The sequence below is a fragment of the Panthera tigris genome, chromosome B1 (assembly GCF_018350195.1).
Source record: "Panthera tigris isolate Pti1 chromosome B1, P.tigris_Pti1_mat1.1, whole genome shotgun sequence".
Classification (NCBI taxonomy): domain Eukaryota; kingdom Metazoa; phylum Chordata; class Mammalia; order Carnivora; family Felidae; genus Panthera; species Panthera tigris.
This window is the reverse complement of record NC_056663.1, coordinates 183,409,673-183,428,835: the sequence shown is the minus strand read 5'-3', so window position 1 is coordinate 183,428,835 and position 19,163 is coordinate 183,409,673. Positions and strand designations below refer to the sequence as shown.

At 47.5% G+C, this 19,163-nt stretch overlaps 1 protein-coding gene across 7 annotated transcripts in view; it reads right to left on the bottom strand.

The window, feature by feature from the left end:
- Nucleotides 1-19,163, bottom strand: part of SEL1L3 (SEL1L family member 3) — a 103,185-nt gene that overhangs the window by 54,921 nt on the left and 29,101 nt on the right. For all 7 annotated transcript variants that reach the window (XR_006217054.1, XM_042984829.1, XM_042984825.1 and 4 more), the window contains exons 6-9: nt 18,094-18,152; nt 10,099-10,231; nt 8,143-8,275; nt 6,482-6,622 (exon numbers count right to left, since the gene is read on the bottom strand). Coding sequence is in view for 6 of the 7 variants with exons in the window: in XM_042984829.1 (XP_042840763.1) it covers nt 6,482-6,622; nt 8,143-8,275; nt 10,099-10,231; nt 18,094-18,152 (466 nt within the window). In the remaining variant the exon portion in view is untranslated. The remainder of the gene's footprint in view (nt 1-6,481; nt 6,623-8,142; nt 8,276-10,098; nt 10,232-18,093; nt 18,153-19,163) is intronic.

The following is a 19,163-nucleotide window of genomic DNA, read 5'->3' as shown; positions in this document are numbered from 1 at the left end:
AGCTGGGCGCCTAAGGAGGGCTGCCATCTTTAATTCAAAGGCATGCCTACTCTGGGAGACGAGGAACACGTCCTGTGATACTGCAGAGCGGGAACCACCACCAGCGGGGACAGCTGCATTGCATACCAGGTTAGCACCTCAGCTGTCAACAAGTAAGAAGCCTCCCTCCTCCCAGACCCCTGGCACTTGGCAGAGAGTTCTGCGTGTCTTTTCATTACGGTTGCCCCAGGGCCCAGCACAGTGCTGGAGGGCTGCGGTCCACGGGTGCCAACGGGGTCTGCACGAACGTCGGGGCTGTTTTACATCTGGGCACCTGTATGCGTCAGCCACCAGATAACGGATATATGAAAGGAAGAACCGTGAGGGCTGCATTTTGGGAATTCTTTTACAAGGAGTATGCATAAGAAGGGTCCTGGTCTGCTGCTGTTGACGGGAGGAGTTGGAAAACAGTCTGCTGGCAGACCAGGGGAACAGAGCTATGTTTGCAGAGGCATCTCAGGGCCAGGGCAGCAGCTCCTGAGAGGGAACAGGCTAAAGAAGTACGAAGGGAATGAGAAAAATGTAGAGAAGAAGGCAAAGAAGCCCACAGAGCTCTATCTATCAGTCTGGATTGGTGTCACAGCTTGGCTCGTGTGGACCTTGAACCTGTGTCTCCTGGTAGTCAAATTCCTCGTTCTTTCAGTGATTCACTGACCCAGCAAAGACATTTCTAGTACTTACAACGGTATCATGTATTCGTCTGGAGTGCATTCAGTTACCCAACAAATACTTAACTGGGGGACTTCAAAGAAAACCTAGATCCCGCTCCTGTCTTTGAAGGCTCACAAGTTCCGCTGAATCCAACAGGCAAATCAACAACAATAATAGTGCAACAGGGCAGGTCCGCTGAAGAGGCCTTGCCCACAAAGTGGCAAGGGGAGCATGGGAAAAAAAAGCCACCTGCCTGGGGGCACAGATGCGAGGGGGCAGTTTGAGTTGGGACTTGAAGACGCTTTACAGGCCAGCTGAGGAGCATGGGTAGATGAAGTATGCTCCTGGAGAGGAAAGGTACAGAAAGGTGCTGTGTAGGGTCATACAGAAGAAGAAATCGATAATATGTGGCCAGTACCACTGCAGGCTCTGTGGAGAACTGGAGGTGTTAGTGGGGTTCTTTTTTTTTTAAACGTTTATTTATTTGTTTTTGAGACACAGACAGAGAGAGAAAGAGAGACAGAGAGACAGAGACAGAGAGCAAGCAGGGGAGGGGAAGAGAGAGGGAGACACAGAATCCAAAGCAGGCCCCGGGCTCTGAGGTGTCAGCACGGAGCCCGATGCGGGGCTCGAACCCACGAACTGTGAGATCATGACCTGAGCCGAAGTCGGACGCTTAACTGGCTGAGGCCCCCAGGCGCCCCTAAGCGGGGTACTTCTACTTTTTGAGCTACCCTCAACAAGCTTGCAGTTGCATGAGTGACAGAGACACAAACACGATCGAATAACTGTAACCCGAGGCCGAGTGAGACGCGCTCTCTTCAGGCGACCCTATCCCTCATACCCGTATGGTGCCCCTCTGTCCAGGAAGCTCTTTCATAGCATCATGTCACTTTACGAGAGCATTGTTCTCAACTGGTCTTCAACCAAATGTTCCCCAGTAGATAAATTACAAACATAAATCACATCGCACACCCATGAGGATGGCCATGTATCAAAAAAAAATGGAAAATAAACATGGGTTGGCAGGGATATGGAGAAATCGGAACCCTTGCGCACCGTTGGCGGGAACGTCAAATGGTGTAGCTGCACTGAAAAACAGTATGAAGGTTCTTCAAAAGATGAAACGTAGAATCACCATATGATCCAGTAGCCCCGCCTCTGAACCGACATCCAAAAGAACTGAAAGCTGAGTCCGGAAGAGGCGTTGGCACGCCCACGGTCACAGCAGTGTCATTCACAACGGCCAGCAGGTGGAAGCAGTCCCAAGGGTCCACCGACAGATGAATGGACAAACAAAATACGGTCTGTACCTACGATGGGGTGTTATTCAGTCTCAAACAGGAAGGAGACTCTGACACAAGCCACCACATGGATAGATCTTGAGGACGGTGTGCTAAGTCAAATAAGCCAGTTACAAAACCGTATGATTCCACGTAGCTGAGGTATCTAGGATAGGCAAGTTCATAAAAACAGAATAGTGGTTATCAGGAGTGGCGGGGAGGGAAAACGGAGAGTGGTTGAATGGGTGCGGTTTCAGTTTTACAAGCTGAGAAACTTCTAGAGACCTGTGCCACAATGTGGCTGTACTCAACACAACTGAAGAGCGTACGTAAAGATGGCTACGATGGAGAATTTTATTTTACATGTATATTACCATAAAAAATGTTTTGGGACACCTGGGTGGCTCAGTCGATTAAGCGTCCCACTTCGGCTCAGGCCACGATCTCACGGTTCGTGGGTTCGAGCCCCGCATTGGGCTCTGTGCTGACAGCTCGGAGCCTGGAGCCCGCTTCGGATTCTGTGTCTCCCTCTCTTTCTGCCCCTGCCCCGTTCATGCTCTGTCTCTCTCTGTCTCAAAAATAAATAAACGTTTAAAAAAAAAAATGAGCCTGTCGAAAGAACCAGAAATCACGGGCCACTGTCTTCCGTTGTCTTATTTTTTTTTTTTTTCAACATGCCAGGAGAAACACAACTCCACAAATTAATTCCCTTTGTAGGAACAATGGGAGCCGACGTCTTCCTTTAAATTTACCTAAATGACTCTCGTTCAAAACACAGCCCCGTTTTTGTTCTGTCCTGGCTCACAGGGGGCACTCAGCCAACATCTATGGATTGAACGAATGAGTGAACGAAGGTGGTGCCATGGGCAACCTAGAAGTTTCTCACACAGTTGAATTCCTTCTCTCTCTTACCACCCATTTAGTTCCCAAAGCCAGAATTCCAAACACCAAAAACATCTGATGTTTGACTGCCATTCTTGGACTTTATCTCAGATATGAAAAATGTAGTATGATGAGGAGGTTCTAATGAAGTCGACTAGTCCACGGGACGGGACAGCTCAGGGCAACAGGGCAGAAAACATAATGGAGACATGGTTCCTATTAACTGGAGTTGTTCGAAGCACTCCCAAGTCAGCTGGACACTTAACCCCAAGACGAATCTGGAAGGACGGGTACGGGAGGAACCAGGAAAGGACCAGCCACGCTGGTCAACAACCATGCCTTTTATAGGACAGCAGAGCAAAGGTATGTTAAGAACGTAAACTTGTTTGTTTAACCTCAATTTACAAAATCAAATTTTCTGCCTTCCGCTCAGCCCTGTTAGAACCCGGGCGCCACGCACAAATGCGGTCTCTCTCGGGGGCCAGCAGGAGGACACTGTGATGGCCTCGAGCGAGGGCACTGTGCCAGGCATTTTAATGGGGAGCGTGTGCCCTCCCTCTGCAGAAGGCTCCCAGTCCTTATGGACAGGACGGTGTAACCTAGAAAACCAGGGGCTGAAGGCGGAAAGGGGGCTTGAGGTTCATTCCGGAGATCGGCCTGCCCTTGCCGCCCTCCCTCCTTGCCTGCCGGTGTGAGGAAATGGCAGGAAGGGAAGGAACGCAGGTGGCTGTGTGCCCGAGGGAGACAGAGGCTATGCGTGGGGCACGCACGGCCCCTCAGAAGACGCTCCTTGGAGCTCTTCTAAGCAGACGTGGCACCAGAAGGACTCCACTGGCTGGTTCGGCACCAGCAGTGGGCTCTAAGGTGGCAAATCCGGCCTTGGGGTTCCCTATGCCACCAGGGTGGGGCCCCGGAGGCCTACCAGGGGTAAGCAGAACACATGGCAATGTCACGGTCCCTACACCTAGCCCAGGGCGTCCTGAGGTTCAAGGGCTCGTGATGAGTTTTGAAGTCTATTTATTTATTTTGAGAGAGAGAGAGACAGAGAGAGCACGAGGGAGGGGCAGAGGGAGAAGTAGGGAGAATCCCGAGCAGGCTCCACGCTGTCAGTGCAGAGCCAGACATGGGGCTCAAACCCACGAACCGCGAGGCCATGACCCGAGCAGATACCGCGAGTCGGACCCTTCACCGACTGAGCCACCCAGGAGCCCCATGATTTGGGCTTTTACTTAGATTCCATCCCCAGGCCTCCACAGAGAAAATAACAATCCTAAATTCTCATAAACAAAACTTCTGAGCTATAAAAACAACACGAAAACATCCTTACTGAGAGTATTTACCTTAAAAAGAATGTTTGGTGAAAATGATTCACCCCTGTTCCCAGTCAGTGAAACGGTATTTAAATGGGATCAGAAATCTCATAAAACCGAATTTGACGCGGATGCGGCCTCGGCGCATTGAGCCTCAACGGTTCAACATGCAGGCCTCTCTCCCGTTGGCCTGTCTTGGGTGGTGATTCCACTGCCGTGGAGCACGGTGATTCGCCCTGCGAGGAATCTGGCCTCCTTGGGGACGTCCCGCAAACCACGGGGACGTTTCTAGTTGTCGCCACTCGAGAGGGGGGTCAGGGGAGGGGAGGGAGTACTACTAGTGTCCAATGAGTTGAGGCCAGAAACGTAGCTGCACATCTTATAATTCGCAGGAGAGGCCTCTCCTCCCGCCCCCAGCAAAGAATCATCCAGGCCCCAATGTCAGTAGTGGCAAGGTCGAGAAACACTGTTTACCCAGAGCTTCCCATGTGCCCGTTCTGTTCTGTGTCATGTGCCTCGGTTCATTCAACTCGACACTAGGAGAGGGGTGCTGTTATCCCCATTTTGCAGATGAGGAAACCAGGGCTCAGAGAAGCGAAGGAACTCGCCCAAGATCACACAGCTAGTGAGTGCTAAGTTAAAGCTGGATTCAGGCCACCTGGCTGCAGAGGCTGTCACACGACTGCACATGGCCTCCCTGCTCCTTGTCCCCCTTGCCGGCGCCCAAGCAGTCAACCCCTTTACAGCCTTTAGCTCTGTCCCCACCGCTCTGACCCCTGCATCCTTTCTTCCTGGACCACGGCCACAGACTCCCTGCTTTCCACGCCACACCTCTCTGTTCACCTCCCCCCCAACCTCCCACTGCTGCCAGAGTAACCTCAAAACCCAATTCTGATCGCACCTCTACCCGCGGCTTAAAACCCTTCAACAGGCCCCAGTCACTTACAAGGTGAAGTCCAAACTCTGAGGACTGTGTCCGGACCGCAGTCAGAATCATCACTCTCCGGGCCTTCTCCTGCCTCCCAACCCCCTTGTACATCATTTAAAATGCTGTACTGTTCCCATTCTCTGCCTCTACTTTGCCTCCCACCCCCCCCCAACCCCTACCTTGCTTACCTAGCAAACACCTACTGACCCTTCAAGCATCAAGCCCAATGCCACCTCTTCCAGGAAGCCTTCCCTGACAACTCCCTTTTTTTTTTTTTATGACTCTATCACTTCCACCCACCATTTTTACTGAAAATGCATCACCGTTTTTCTTTGTCAAGTCTGTCCCTTAAGGGCAGGGACCTTGGGTTATTTTACTTATCTTTAAAGCCTAGCCAAGTAACTGGTCAGACGCTCAGCAAGTATCGAATGAACGTAAGAGGAAACATCTTGTATGGTTCGAATTCTTTCCGGCCAGAATAGATTCCTTTTGCACTATCTATAGTAGGGAATCTACTCCGCTCAACACTGACATTCTTAGGAGGCCCTGACGTGAACTAGAAGTTAGATTCTGCACTACTTTGACTCAAGGTCCTGGTTGGATGCCCAGGAAAACCACGGGTTGCCTCTAACCAGTTTCCCCCTGCTGAACACCTCTGGCTTCCCTCCCCTTCCTAACAGATATGGTTTCGAGATCTCTTGTGGCCCCAGAGTGCACTAATTACTAAGCACACACAAATTGTGACGGGCCTCAGGAGAAGCCGGCCACGTTTGGGAAGTAAAGATTCCCGAGATGCTGCTTAAAGTGTGCATCTCAAATCAGGGATCTCAAGTTCAAGTGCCCTAAGGACCCAGGCAGGTAAGATCCATGAAAGAAGTAGGCAGAAGGTGCTGGAATAGGAGGGGGTGGGGGGTACCGTGGGTGGACAGAGCACACCTGTGCCAACTCTCACTTCCAGAATTGCTGTGATGTAGGAATGGAGGCCCCAGCATTGCCAGATCATTGGATTTTTCAAGAAAAGCTAAAAAAAAAATTGCATTTTTTAGACACTAGCAACTAATTTTTTTTAAAAAATGGACAATAACGTGCGTGCCAAACCAATCACTTTTGGTGGCCGGCTCTGGCTGCAGGCTGTCATCTGTGGCCTTGGCTTTAAAAGAATTGCTGGAGTGATTCCCAAATTTGCTTTTGTATTTGGCTTTTGAAATGTGCACAGACCCCCTGAGGGTTGTGGACACACAAGGGCAGAATTTAAATCTGATGTTAACCTAGAACACTAGGGTTAAGAATAACTTTGAGGCATAAACCGCCAAAGAGGGTGAGTGAAACAGTGGCCAAGAGGGAGCCTTCCCAGCCAGTGTCCAAAGGCAAGGCACCTACACAATCACCTGTCAACAAACCCATCTCGACCAAGGTCTGGAACAAGCTGGGGTGGCGGTCTTTCAGCTCCTGCTCCCAGGGGAAGGCTCTGCACGTGGAGGGCCTCCCGTACCTGAGCTTCAGGTCCAGATAGGAGTTCCGGAGGTCGCCTGGGCAAGGGAAACACAAGATAGCACTCCCCTTAGGAGAAGAAAGGTCTCATCCTTCTCAACCCCTCCTCCCTAAGAGGAACTAGGAATAAGAGGTCAGACTTTATGTTACTGGATGTTGGTTTGGGTGCATTAGGGATTTGAAATTGGCTCCGATGCCTTTGCCTCGAGGTCACACATTCAAAGCCACGTCCGAGGGCACTGTGCCAAAGTTGCTGATGGCTGTTGAATAATTCTCCAGAATGAGCAGCTGGCCTCGGACTGTTCCCCAGGAGGCCAATATCTAGGCCATTTTGTTGGCAGCGTGAGTTGAGGAGCAAAGCACAAGGTCCCCCAGGGAGGCAAGGCAGTGGATGTTAGGAAAATCTTCCAAGGCCACCGAACAGATCAGCAGGCAAGGATGGCCTTCCAGTTCAGAGCATCTCTCCCGAAATTACATCAGTTATCAAAATCAGTTTCTTTCCTGTTTGGGATATTACTATTCCTATATATCTTCCCCCTCTTCTGACAGCATCATATTTTCTGGATGAGTCAGCTGTACAAGCAGCAGCTGGGGACCAGTATTGCCTCTTCTTAAATTAAATTGCAGAAGGGCCGACTTTCCACACTTACCTATCATCGTCTCTGCTCCCTCCCTGAGGCCGCCGTATGAGAACCCTATCCGACTGAGGTATGTTCCAGAGGCACCCATCCATCCACGGCCTACAATGGCAAGTGCGGCCCTGGAGATGGCTGAGATGCGTGGGCAGGACTGTGATACTCAATTCGCTTTTGCTGATGGCAAAGGCCCCGTGGGAATTTCTCTTCCCGAAGGAACATATGTGACTAACTCTAGCACCACCGTATTGGGCAAGAGGGTCTAAGCACAGAGACACTGATAAGCGCTAGACCCAAGCTGGAGCATTTGGGAGACAAGTTTTGTAATCAGTGAACACCCTGCATGAGTGAAGGATGTCCATGCGAATATGAGCAGGCACAAAAGCAGTCTATCTGAAAAGCATTCCTTCTGTTGGCTATGACCGGGGTCTTCGAGAGTGGATCAGTTTCAGGGATGAAAAAAATAAAACCGAGCCCCAAACAACAAAGTCGCTATTCAACATTTCTGAAAGCTAATATTCAGATATTAATGGTCCAAGACAAAAGTGCACCGATGGGGAAACATTTCTAATGATTAATTTATTTTCCAATTCACTTTTATTTTCTTAGACCGGCCTAAGATCCCATTATGGATGGCAGGGACGCGATGTGAGACTCAAAAGGCTTTCATTTGTATTCCTCAACTAAGTCGCACATGGTGGAAGCTGAGAGGCAGATTTGGGTTCCTGGTCACTGTCGGTCTCCTTGGAATCCACGTGGAACACACACTTGTCTTGTGCGCCCATCCGTGGAGGGCTCGAGGTCATATGTGCCCCCACTGCTCAACTCACATATGTTCTACGTTAACCGTGTTAGAAAGAGGCCACACGTGTTGACACAAATACACAGAGCTCAAAACTGCTCTCCTGCAGCTCAGTACTTACATGCTTCTGGTCTCCCGCCCCCTTGCTGTACCGTGGACATGTACACAGACACTATTTCTTGAACCTCAGCACACCTTTCGTAATATAACTTGATCCGGTCAGCAAGCTGCTTCTCAAGGAGGGGGTTTAAAATCTACAAGAAGGCAAGAGAATTGAATGAACAACAAGCTGTCATCAAACACCCGTCGATACCTACGAGGCTGTGGATTGCCTTCTCGCACTGGTACGACCAGTCGGCTTGCTTTTTGCACACAGGTCATCCGCTCTGCATTAGCAAAGGGAGGGTATAATTCCAGGACACGCCAGCTCTGGCCGGTCCCCTCTAGCTGCTTTCTGTGGCATCTTGTCCTCCGCAGAGCTTCTTAAATGTCAGGATTTCCCAGACGCCAGGCCTCCATCCTCTGCTTTCCCCTCACCGCACGCTGTCCTTAGACAATTAGGTTCATGGCTCCTTCTAGTCCCCAAAGGACACCAAGTATCCCTGTGCTGTGCCGCTGCCTGGGAACCCTCCCCCCACTTTCTTCTGCTTGGCAAGCTCCTACTCACCTCCCCAAGAGCCAGATCCAAGGTCAACGCTTCAGGGCGGCTTCCCTAACAGTCCACCCTCAAGCATGTGAGGAGGTGGATGTTCCCACCTCAGCGCCCCCCAAAACACTGTGCTTGTAAGTGAGTTAAAGCACATACCGCATTCTTGACTTAGGTGTTTGAGGCCCAGACAGGGAGCTTCTCAAAAACAGAGGCCTTCTCTCAATTTATTGGTTTCCAAAATGCAGGTTGTGACCCATTGGAGGGGCATGCGATTATTTCAGCAGGTTGTAATCAGCAGTGATTTATTTTTATATGAAGCAGGACACAAAATATCCGAGGGCATTTAACATTGGAAAGATATGTATTCTTAGTAAAATCTTTGTTTTGGTTTTGTATTTGGTTTTGTATATATATATATGTGTATATGTGTGTGTGTGTGTGTGTGTGTGTGTGTGTGTGCTTATGTATGTTCATGATATTAAGTAGATTTCTTGTGTGAACCACCTTCAAAAAAAAAAAAAAGTTTGAGAGCTACCATTTTAATCATCTCGGACGCCTCAGCACCAGCACAGGGCCCCGGCACATAGCGGGTGTTCTAGAAGTATTTGTTGCAAAATGGATCAATTGATTTCTTTCTTTGTTTTCCTCTTCGTAGAGGTCTGTCCACAGGGGCTGTGAGATGCACCCATGGGTATAGTAGGGCGTCGCGTTTTTCTTCCTATACTTTGCCTAGGGACTCCTGCTTTTCCCAGAACCACCCTGCAGGGTCACAGGAATGACCTTGTTCAGGTATCTGGTGATCTCCTTACCAAGGCAGAAAACACCCCCCTCCGTGAAGGTGGGAAATCCCCGTCTCCCTGCACCAACCCCCGCGGGAGCGGGCCTGGAGAGCTGGACCATCCCATCTGCGGGTAGGTTCTGGATGTGAGGGTCAGCGTGCAGTAGATTCAGCCCTCCACAATCTCTACAACCACAGCCAGCCACCCCAGTGGGGGCCCAGGGCCTGCGTTTCTGAAGAGACCAGCGAACAGAACCAAGGTTTTAATTTGCTAGAGTGTCTCCTCTGATACTTTAAATAATAGCACATAAAAGAAGCTTTACCAAATAACTAAGATTCTCTCCTTTCATTAGCTTAATCACTGGATAGGCAACAGCCTGATAAAAATCTACTCTATAATTAAGCTAGTAGTTATTAAAACAGAGGAAGTAAATGGTTTCCATTTTATGAGTACTAAATGAACCAAACCTTAACAGAAATCTATTATCGAGTTTGCTGGGGGAAAAGCCTCCATATTAATTGTGTGTGATGACAGAGCCGATGCGAGGTCCGGCTTGGGTAAATCTTTTATTTACACTGGGCTCCACGTCCCTGAGCCACACTCCCATCATGCACGAACACCCAGAAACTTCTCGATGCCCCGGGCTCACCTGTGCAGGGTGCAGAGTGTGGAGACGATAGTACTTCAGGGGTCCAAAAAACCCTTCAATGCCAGTCACATACCTGCTCCCTCCAATAATGAAGTACCCAGCAGTGTCATTATAATAGAAATCCTCCCTGAAGCTAGGGAAAAACAAAGAATTAAGAGAAATCTCGGTTGGAACCAGAAATTTAAAAAAAGAGACTCTTTCATTAACCCTCCTGACTTAAACCCCCAAATTGCCTCACTTCCTACCTGTGTTCTAGTAGATAAGACCATGGTGGGGTCAGGCACACTTGGGCTCGGATCCTAACTCTGCTATTTACCAGCTGTGTGACCTTAGACCTGTCCCTTACCTTCTCTGAGACGGAGTTTTCTCATGAAGAAATTAGTTCCTCAGTAACTAGATTTTTAGGAGGATTAAGTGAAATGTAAAGGCGTACGTCTAGCAGAGTGCCTGGCCCCCATAAATACTCCGTACCTGCCAGTTTTTGATATTGGTAAAATTGTCTGGGATTGGAATTCTTTGGAATCGCTAGTCTTAATTGGAAATATTTTGCTCTACAATGAAAAAAACAAAACAAAACAAACAACTTGTTAAATGGATAGAAGGTGGCTGTGAATGAAAATTAACAACATATCCTGGTAGGTAAGAACCGAGGTAAAATTTGGAGTGAGGAGGAAGAGGCCACAGCAAGGTCAAAGGGCATGGCCGCACACCAGAGGTCAGCACAGGTGACGTGCTGAAAATCCACCTTGTCCTAAAAGACTTAACAGAGCAAGAAGGGAAATAGAGGGAACAATGGGCCAGCATGAATCAAATGCACAAAGTTGTTCCTTGCAGTGCTGTTTACATTCACCAAAGACTGGAAATCCCAGATGTCTGTCAATGAAGACCAGCCCACACCCAACCAATGGACCCTAAATGTGAGCCTTTCTTTCATATATAGCTTAAAAAAGGGACAGAGGGCTCTGTGAACTGACCTGGAGAGATCCCTAAACCAGGAAGTTAAAAACAAGGCTGCCTGGGTGGCTCAGTCGGTGAAGCATCTGATTCTTCATTTCTGCTCAGGTCATGATCTCACGGTTTCATGGGTTCGAGCCCTGCATCAGGCTCTGCACTGACAGTGTGAAACCTGCTTGGGATTCTCTGTCTCCTCTCTCTGCGCACCCCCCCCCCTTATGCTGTCTCTGTCTCTCTCAAAATAAATAAATAACCTTTAAAAAAAAAAAGGTAAAACGAAAATTTAAAACAAAGAGTACACTTTTTATCCAAGAAAGAGGAGAATGGCTTTTTTCATGTCTCTCTCTCTCTCTCTCTCTTTTTTTTTTTTTTTTTTTTGTATTTTCATTTAAAAACTCTGGAAGTATATACTGCAAGAAACTAATAAGAGTATTTCCCCATGGTGTGGAGAGTAAGGATGGATTAGTTGAGGGCAGAGCTAGAAGTAAGACTTCTAACTGTCTATCTTTTCATATAGTTTTCAGTTTTATTTATTTACTTATTTTTATTTTTTTAATGTTCAATTTTGAGAGGGAGGGTGTGAGTGAGTGGGGGGAGGAGTGGAGAGAGGGGGGCAGAGGACCCAAAGCAGGCTCCACGCTGACAGCAGAGAGCCCAATGCCGGGCTCGAACCCACTAGCCGTGAGATCATGACCTGAGCCGAAGTCAGACGCTTAACCAACAGGCGCCCCTAGTTTTGCTTTTTAAAACATGTGCCTTTACTACCTATTTAAGAACTAAAAACTAAAATAGGAACAGGTGGACAAGGTGCCACCAGAGCATATGTGGACAGCAGGTTGGGGGAAGGGGGTCGAGACAGGCATCAAGCGAGAAGCCAGGCAAAGCGGAAAGAGCCAGGGAAGGCAGAGGGCAGACGGAAGCAGATGGAAAGAAAACAAAATGCCAGGCAAGCCTCCAGAAGCCCGGCGGGCCGCGAGAGCAATGGGCCAGGGGGATGCCAACAGGGATGGAGCAAGACACCAGCGGTGGGATCACAGGAGCCAAGCAACCTGGGCTTACCCCAGAGAGGGGATGTACTGACGGTCAGCCAGGAACCTGACCCCTAACAGGTGCACCTGGCCAGAAAGGAAGGCAAAAGTGGGAAGGAATGAGACTCTCTGACCCCATCAAGTGACGGCAGCACAAAGTGAGCGCTTAGACATTAGCTTTACGGAAGGCAGCTAAACTGGAAAAGAAGGGCTTCGTCTCCGGTATTTTTCTCTTCAGAAGGGCTCAGTCTTGAAGGGCTGTGAGACGATGATGGTCCTTCCCTTTCTTTTCCAGTGGGACTGCAAAGTTATTATCTCTGAGAGCCGTGGATTGATTTCTCAAGAAATCTTGGTTTCTCAAGACCGTAGAATGACTTAACATTCCAGCCACGCTCACGACGCAGTGCCTGGCACTGGAGGGATACAGAGCAATGCTTCTGTAATAGAAGCTCCTTCTGGCACTCGGCTCAACCAACTCATCGGCTCACCTGAGCACCATCCCTGCAACGTGTTGGGTGCTCACTGGCTGCAGCCTACTCTCGGGAGCCTTAGTCTTCTCATGGCTTAAATCGGGGTGATAATAGTACCCACCTACTGGGTCGTTGTGAGGATTAGATAAGCTAAAATTTAAAGAGAGCATTTAGAACAGTGCCTGGCACAGAGTAAGCGCCATCACTGTTAACAACCATTATTATTATTATTATTAACCTCATTCACTGGTGGACTTTTGCTACCAACTTGGTAGGACTATGGGTTGAGTAAGAGTAAGCAGTGTTTGTTGCCAAACCTGGCCGTGCCGATTAGATGGTCATTGTAATTATACAATTTGATTAACTATGATGTTCTCCAATAAAATATGAGCAGGAAGAAAGAGTTGCTCCTTTATAACAATTAAGCTGAGTATTTTGGGTAGACTCAGAAAAGAATGGTCATGGTTGCTTAAAAAGTGTGGAATTAGGACAACTGTAAAGGATTAGAAAAAAAATGGGAGACGTCTAGATGTATTTTGGCTCTGATAGTTTCACAGGGGTCTTTGCTTGTTTGGTTTTTTTTTCATTTGTTAAGAAAGAGAAATTGAGTGCCACCTATGTAAGAAAGACCACACGCACAAAAAACTCCAATCGGTAGATTTGTAACAAAGGAAAGGCCCTATCTGGAAAGACTGGTGGATGGATATACACTTCTATTTTTTTAATTAAAATAAAACGTTTATGGTAAGTATCTTTTTAAAATTATTTGTTAGAGAGGGAGAGAGCACAAGCAGGGGAGGGGTAGAAGGGGAAAGAGTGAAAATCTTAAGCTCACGCTGAGCGTGGAGCCTGATGCAGGGCTTGATCCCACGACCCTGGGATCATGATCCAAGCCAAAATCAGCAGTCAGATGCTCAATCGACTGAGTCACCCAGGTGCCCCTATAGTTAAGTGTCTTTTCAAATGGATCTTCGCTTTAACTCAAATTTTTCAACCAATCAATAAACTACTTGGTCCCTATGGTACTGGATTGTAATTTTTTGGGCTTTTAAGATCATTATCACAATACAACTGTGACATCGTGATTTAGAAGAAATATATATTTGGTCTTTGTCCATAGTTCCTGGCTCATGATGCTCCCCAAACCCTTGGGATCTCCTACGTGTTGAAAGTGATAAGGGTTTCTTTTGTTACATCAACGAAGGTCCCTTTTGGACTCCATCCAAAGGTAGAGAGACTGGTTGCCAGATTGACCAACCATGTGGTTAAAGGACTGAAATTTTTGGTTTCATCCCCCAACCTCCAGGGAGGGGAGAGGCTGCAGGTTGAACCAGCCAACGGCTAATGACTTAGTCAATCCTGAGTGTGTAATGATGCTTCCATAAAAGACTGAGTTAGAGCTTCAAGGTTGGTGACCACATGGAGGCTGGGGAAAGTGACATACCTGGAGAGGGCGTGGAAGTTCTGTGCTCTTTCCCCAGACTTCACCTTATGTATCTGTTCACCTGGCCGTTGATTAGTATCCTATATCAGATCCTTTAATAGTAAATTTACGTAAGTGCTTCCCTGAGTTCTGAGTTTGATTTGCTGTAGCAAATTAAAAGAACCTACAGAGGAGGTCATTGGAACCTCCAATCTGCAGCCTGGAGCTTGGAACTGGCATCTTAAGTGGGGGTAGGGACAGTCTTGTAGGACTGACCCTTACCCTGTGGCATCTGATGCGATCTCCAGATAGACAGTGTCGTAACGGAGTTGAATTCTCAGACACTTTGCTGGTGTCTGAGAATTGCTTGGTGGTGGTAGGGGGCAAAGACCTCCTCAATCCCGGTTTTGGGTCTGGGAACCCCCAAAGAACAACTAAATAAGAGATCTCTCCAGTTTAGTCTCCATCCACATTGGTGCCTCCACATTTTTCTCCTCCAAAATTCTCAGTGGCTGCCCAAAGATTGCCAAGAGCTTCCTTGTACTGTGCGTGCATTGTTTGAAGGCCATCAATTTCACTGACGTAAAAGTTGAGCTAGGCAGTTCCAAAGCCCAGACCACCCCTTTTGGAAACCTCAGACACACTGGCAAACTATCTTTACTTTTATCTGGACATAGGAGAGTGCCTTGGTGTATTACTATAGAACGCCAGCAGCCCAGATGAATCTCCGATGTCGTTAAATAAACCTCAATCAGAATTAGAAAACAGTTCCAGCTCGAGGGTTTTTTCATAGGGGAACTCAGAGCCTCAAATTAGCTGTGCTCTCAAATGTCACTTCCCCGGGGACCTGTCATAAATTCTGACCTCCTGTCTCCCCTCAGGTCACCCTATAGTCATCACTTCCCCAGAATTCACCATGAATTGCAATTTTAAATTTATTTGTGAATTTAGTTAGGATCTGTCTCCCCCACTAGTTTTTTTTTTTTTTTTTTTTTTTTTTTTTTTTTTTTTTTTAGCTTCCTTGAAGGCAGGGACTGACTGTATTCTTTTCCTTCATCATTTCATCCCCAGAGGCCGGCACTGTGTCAGGTACATGGTGGACGCATTGGGACGAATGAGAATATGCTGGATGAATGAAAGAAGGAAGGATAAACACAGTACAGGCCTGAAGTTGTTACCTGTCACCCAGTGTTACTGACAGCCATTCGTTCATGTATGGCACTGTGCTTCCGAGCACTTAATTACTAATCGTTCTACACCACCTTTATGGGATAGCAGCTATCATTATGTTTCCATGACAAGAAAGGAATAAAATATCTGACGTTTAGTTCACTGGCTTGGCCCAGAGATCTCTCTGATGGATGAGATTACAATTATCTAACCACAGGAATCCCGGGTAGGCACGACATTAAATCTTTAGTTCTCTTTTTTTTTTTTTTTTTTTTTTTTAACGTTTATTTATTTTTGAGACAGAGAGAGACAGAGCATGAACAGGGGAGGGGCAGAGAGAGAGGGAGACACAGAATCGGAAGCAGGCTCCAGGCTCTGAGTTGTCAGCACAGAGCCCGACGCGGGGCTTGAACTCACGGATGGTGAGATCATGATCTGAGCTGAAGTCGGACGCTTAACCGACCAAGCCACCCAGGCGCCCCTCTTTAGTTCTCTTATTGATGGGTGAGGTCCCGGGAATACAGGCAGGGCAGCTGAGGAGGTGACAGGGAGCATTCCTGGGTCTGGGGACAGCCTGTACCACCAGGTAAGGAATCACTGCAATGCTTTAAGGGGCATGTTGAATTGGTATGTACCTGAAAATCAGTCTTCCTCTCTGGATGCTTATGTGATCACATGGATTCTGTATTTACTCAAAACTTTTATTTTTCGTTCATTGTGCATTCTTTCCATTAATTTCTCTTTCTCACCATATTACGTTAAGTGGTATTTATCATGATTACTGTTATGAGTTAAGTTGTGTCATTGTCCCCACCCGAATTCACAGGTTGAAGTCTGAACCCCCAGTATCTCGGAGGGTGACCTTATCTGGAAATAGGGTCATTGCAGATGTAATTAGTTGAGATGAAGCCACACTGGCAGAATGGGCCCTTAGTCCAATACAACTGGTGGCCTTGTCCAAAGGGGACATATGGACAAAGACACACACACACACACACACACACACACACACCCCGTCACAGGGAAAATACCCTGTAAAGACTGGGGTTTTGCTGCCACAGCCCCAGGAGCCGTCAGAGCTGAAGAGAGGCCTGGAAGCCTCAGAGCCTGGAACAGCTCTGCCCAGACCCTTCAGAGACAGCACGGCCCAGCTGACACGTGATCTTGGACCTCTAGCCTCTAGAACTGCAAAACAATAATTTTCAGTGGTTTAATCCACTCAGTTTGTGTGGCTTTATTCCAGGAACCCTAGTAAACTAATACAACTACTGAGGTTTTTGGCACCTCCTTAAATTTTATGTGGAAGGCCTATGTCTCTCTCTCCACATCCCGGTCCCAGCTCCGGATCACCCTGCGATCCCTCCGTCTACCATTCAGTCGTGCCAGCATCTAGATCCCTGAGATGCAAAGTGAAAGGAAGCCCTTACACAGCGAATGAAAAAGAGCCTATAAAATCAATCTTTTGTCCAAAAGGTCCTGGGGTTGTGGGCGGGTGTCGGAAGAGAAAGGAGAAGGTACTATTTCACACTTCACATCCCAAAATGCAAGCCCTCCTTTTCTGGGGCTCACTTGGCAGAGCAGGGCACTAGAAGGAGCTCCCGGAAGAGCCACACATCATTTGTTTCTCTGCAGCGAACAAACTCCCAGGCCTCGCCTATTCCCCAACTCTTCAGAGGAGGTCCCACGGCCACCTGTTGTACAACAAAACTCACGTCTGCTGAACTCCTTCTGACTGCTCTGAATCCACTTGGTACCCTTTCCAGACCTCCCCTCTGTTCTTAGGCATCAGCCTCTCTGTCTCAATAAAACTATCAAGTCGCCCCTGACCTTCTCCTTGCAAGCTGAGGAGTAACACCTCCTTAGCCCCTCCTTATAACGGTAATCCTTTAATCCGGCCGTGAAAATAAGAATTGTTCTAAGTGCCCAGAGCCAGAAAGCAATCGGTTTGACTTCAGTGTAAACAGGAATGGGGAGGGGGGGCAGGAAATAGGGCGTATTGTATGCCCCCCCTCAGTTCCCTTGTCCCCAGCTCTCCTTATATTCCTTTCTTTAACAATTGGTTTCCAGGAACATCCGGACTGTGTGACGAGTCTGAGCGAACGAGCCCGTTCGGAGAGAGCTGCCTGCCTGCTGTAGAACAACAATAGCGAGGAGGAACGAGTCCTCCTTCCCCAGCCAAAGTGCCTGATACATTTTTTTTTAATTATACAGATAAAGCTGGTACATGTGTAATATACACGCATACATAAATCATACATATACAGCTGGTAATTTTTGTTGTTATTCTCTACACTTATTCTTAAGCATTTGATTGTATATATGTTGTCTAGCGAGGCTGAGGCACCCTGAGTCTCTAAAGGAGGCTACCCCATGGTTCTGCCACCAGAAAAACCCGCTATTAGACAAGGATGCTGAAGCAAATTAAAAAATTATGAAATGCGAAGCAAAGGACCCCCTTCTCAGTTTCTGTAACTCTTGCGGGGAATGGTTACAGGAAGATGAAAAGTTACAGCAATGCCAATCGTTGTGTGCATTTCAAATTCAGATCATAAACATAAATATGAGGGCTGTCTGCTTTTATGTTTTATACTAGGCCAAAGTTACCAACCATTCTCAATAAGCAACGTTAATACCTTGATTTATTTTTCAGAAGCCTTCACAGAAGACAATTTTCAAAGAAAATGAATTATCAAGTGCCACGAAAGGAAGAATTTACCAGGAGATCTGGAGAGAGGAACAGTTTCTCTTGCTTGGAAAAAAAAAATGTTGTGGGGGAAATGGGGCGAGCTTGCGGACAGAAAAAAAAAATACAAAGGCTGGCTACAGGGCAGACCAGCCACAAAAGCTGAATACGGAGATGTGGGAAAAACATGGGGGTTGAAGGCTAACGTATGAAGATTTTTGAGTCCTTAACCGACATTTTGAATAAAGAGAAAAATATTGCACTTACCTAATGGTCTGATTATGGTAGCTTTTCAAATCCTGTCCAAGGCTGGTGGCTACCACTATCTGTGTTGGGAGAAACACACAAGATCAGTTATGCCCCAACACCTCACGTCATAGATACAGTCCTGGGTACGAATTACTCATAAGGTGGGCTGCATTTTCTCTCGCCTGATCCACTTCTGCAGAAGTAAAATTAACACTTTACTAGCCCCGTGAATATTGTAAGATTTAAGAAATTTAATTTCTCCAAGTGACTTCACACGGTCACAATATCCATCGTGGGGTTTCCCCCAGTAGGTTTCAGATACTTCCAAGCTACAAGCCAAAGCTTCGTTGGGTGTATCTGTGCCCATAAGTTTGTTGCAAAGAAAGACCAGGAAATGGGTAAGATATAAGGAGTTTATGAAATTTTACTCTGGGGGGCGCCTGGGTGGCTTCGTCGATTAAGTGTCCGACTTCAGCTCAGGTCATGATCTTGGGGTCTGTGGGTTCGAGTCCTGCATCGGGCTCTGTGCTGACAGCTCTGAGGAGCCTGGAGCCTACTTTGGGTTCTGTGTCTCCCTCTCTCTCTGCCCCTCCCTCGCTCGCACTCTGTTTCTCTCTCTCTCTCTCTCGATCTCTCTAATAAATAAATAAATATTAACCAAATTGAATAAAAAAATTTTTACTCTGATTCCATGAGATCCTTAGGGGGGAAAAACAAGTTGGTGCTGAGCATTTTTCATGCACTGCTATTCCCCACTCTCTTCCCAAGCACTGAGAATTGTCACTGGCATTTCAACAGGGACCATGTTTTTGTGGAGATGGTCGCTGGCTGTCCCATATTCTTCTTGAGCCGTGGACTACTACGACGACATAAGCCCCTGGAGCTAAGGGGCTCCTTCTACTCCCCTAGTACTGGCACAGAGCGAGTGTGGACGAAACATGTGCTGGCCTGATCAGAGTCTCAAAGGTGTGGCTACAACAGTGTCTACGAAAGACAAACTAACACTGAAAGACCAACCCACTTCAGCCATATGCAACATGTCAGGTCAGAGAAGAAAAGGATTCAAACCAGTGGTTTCTCTAAACCAG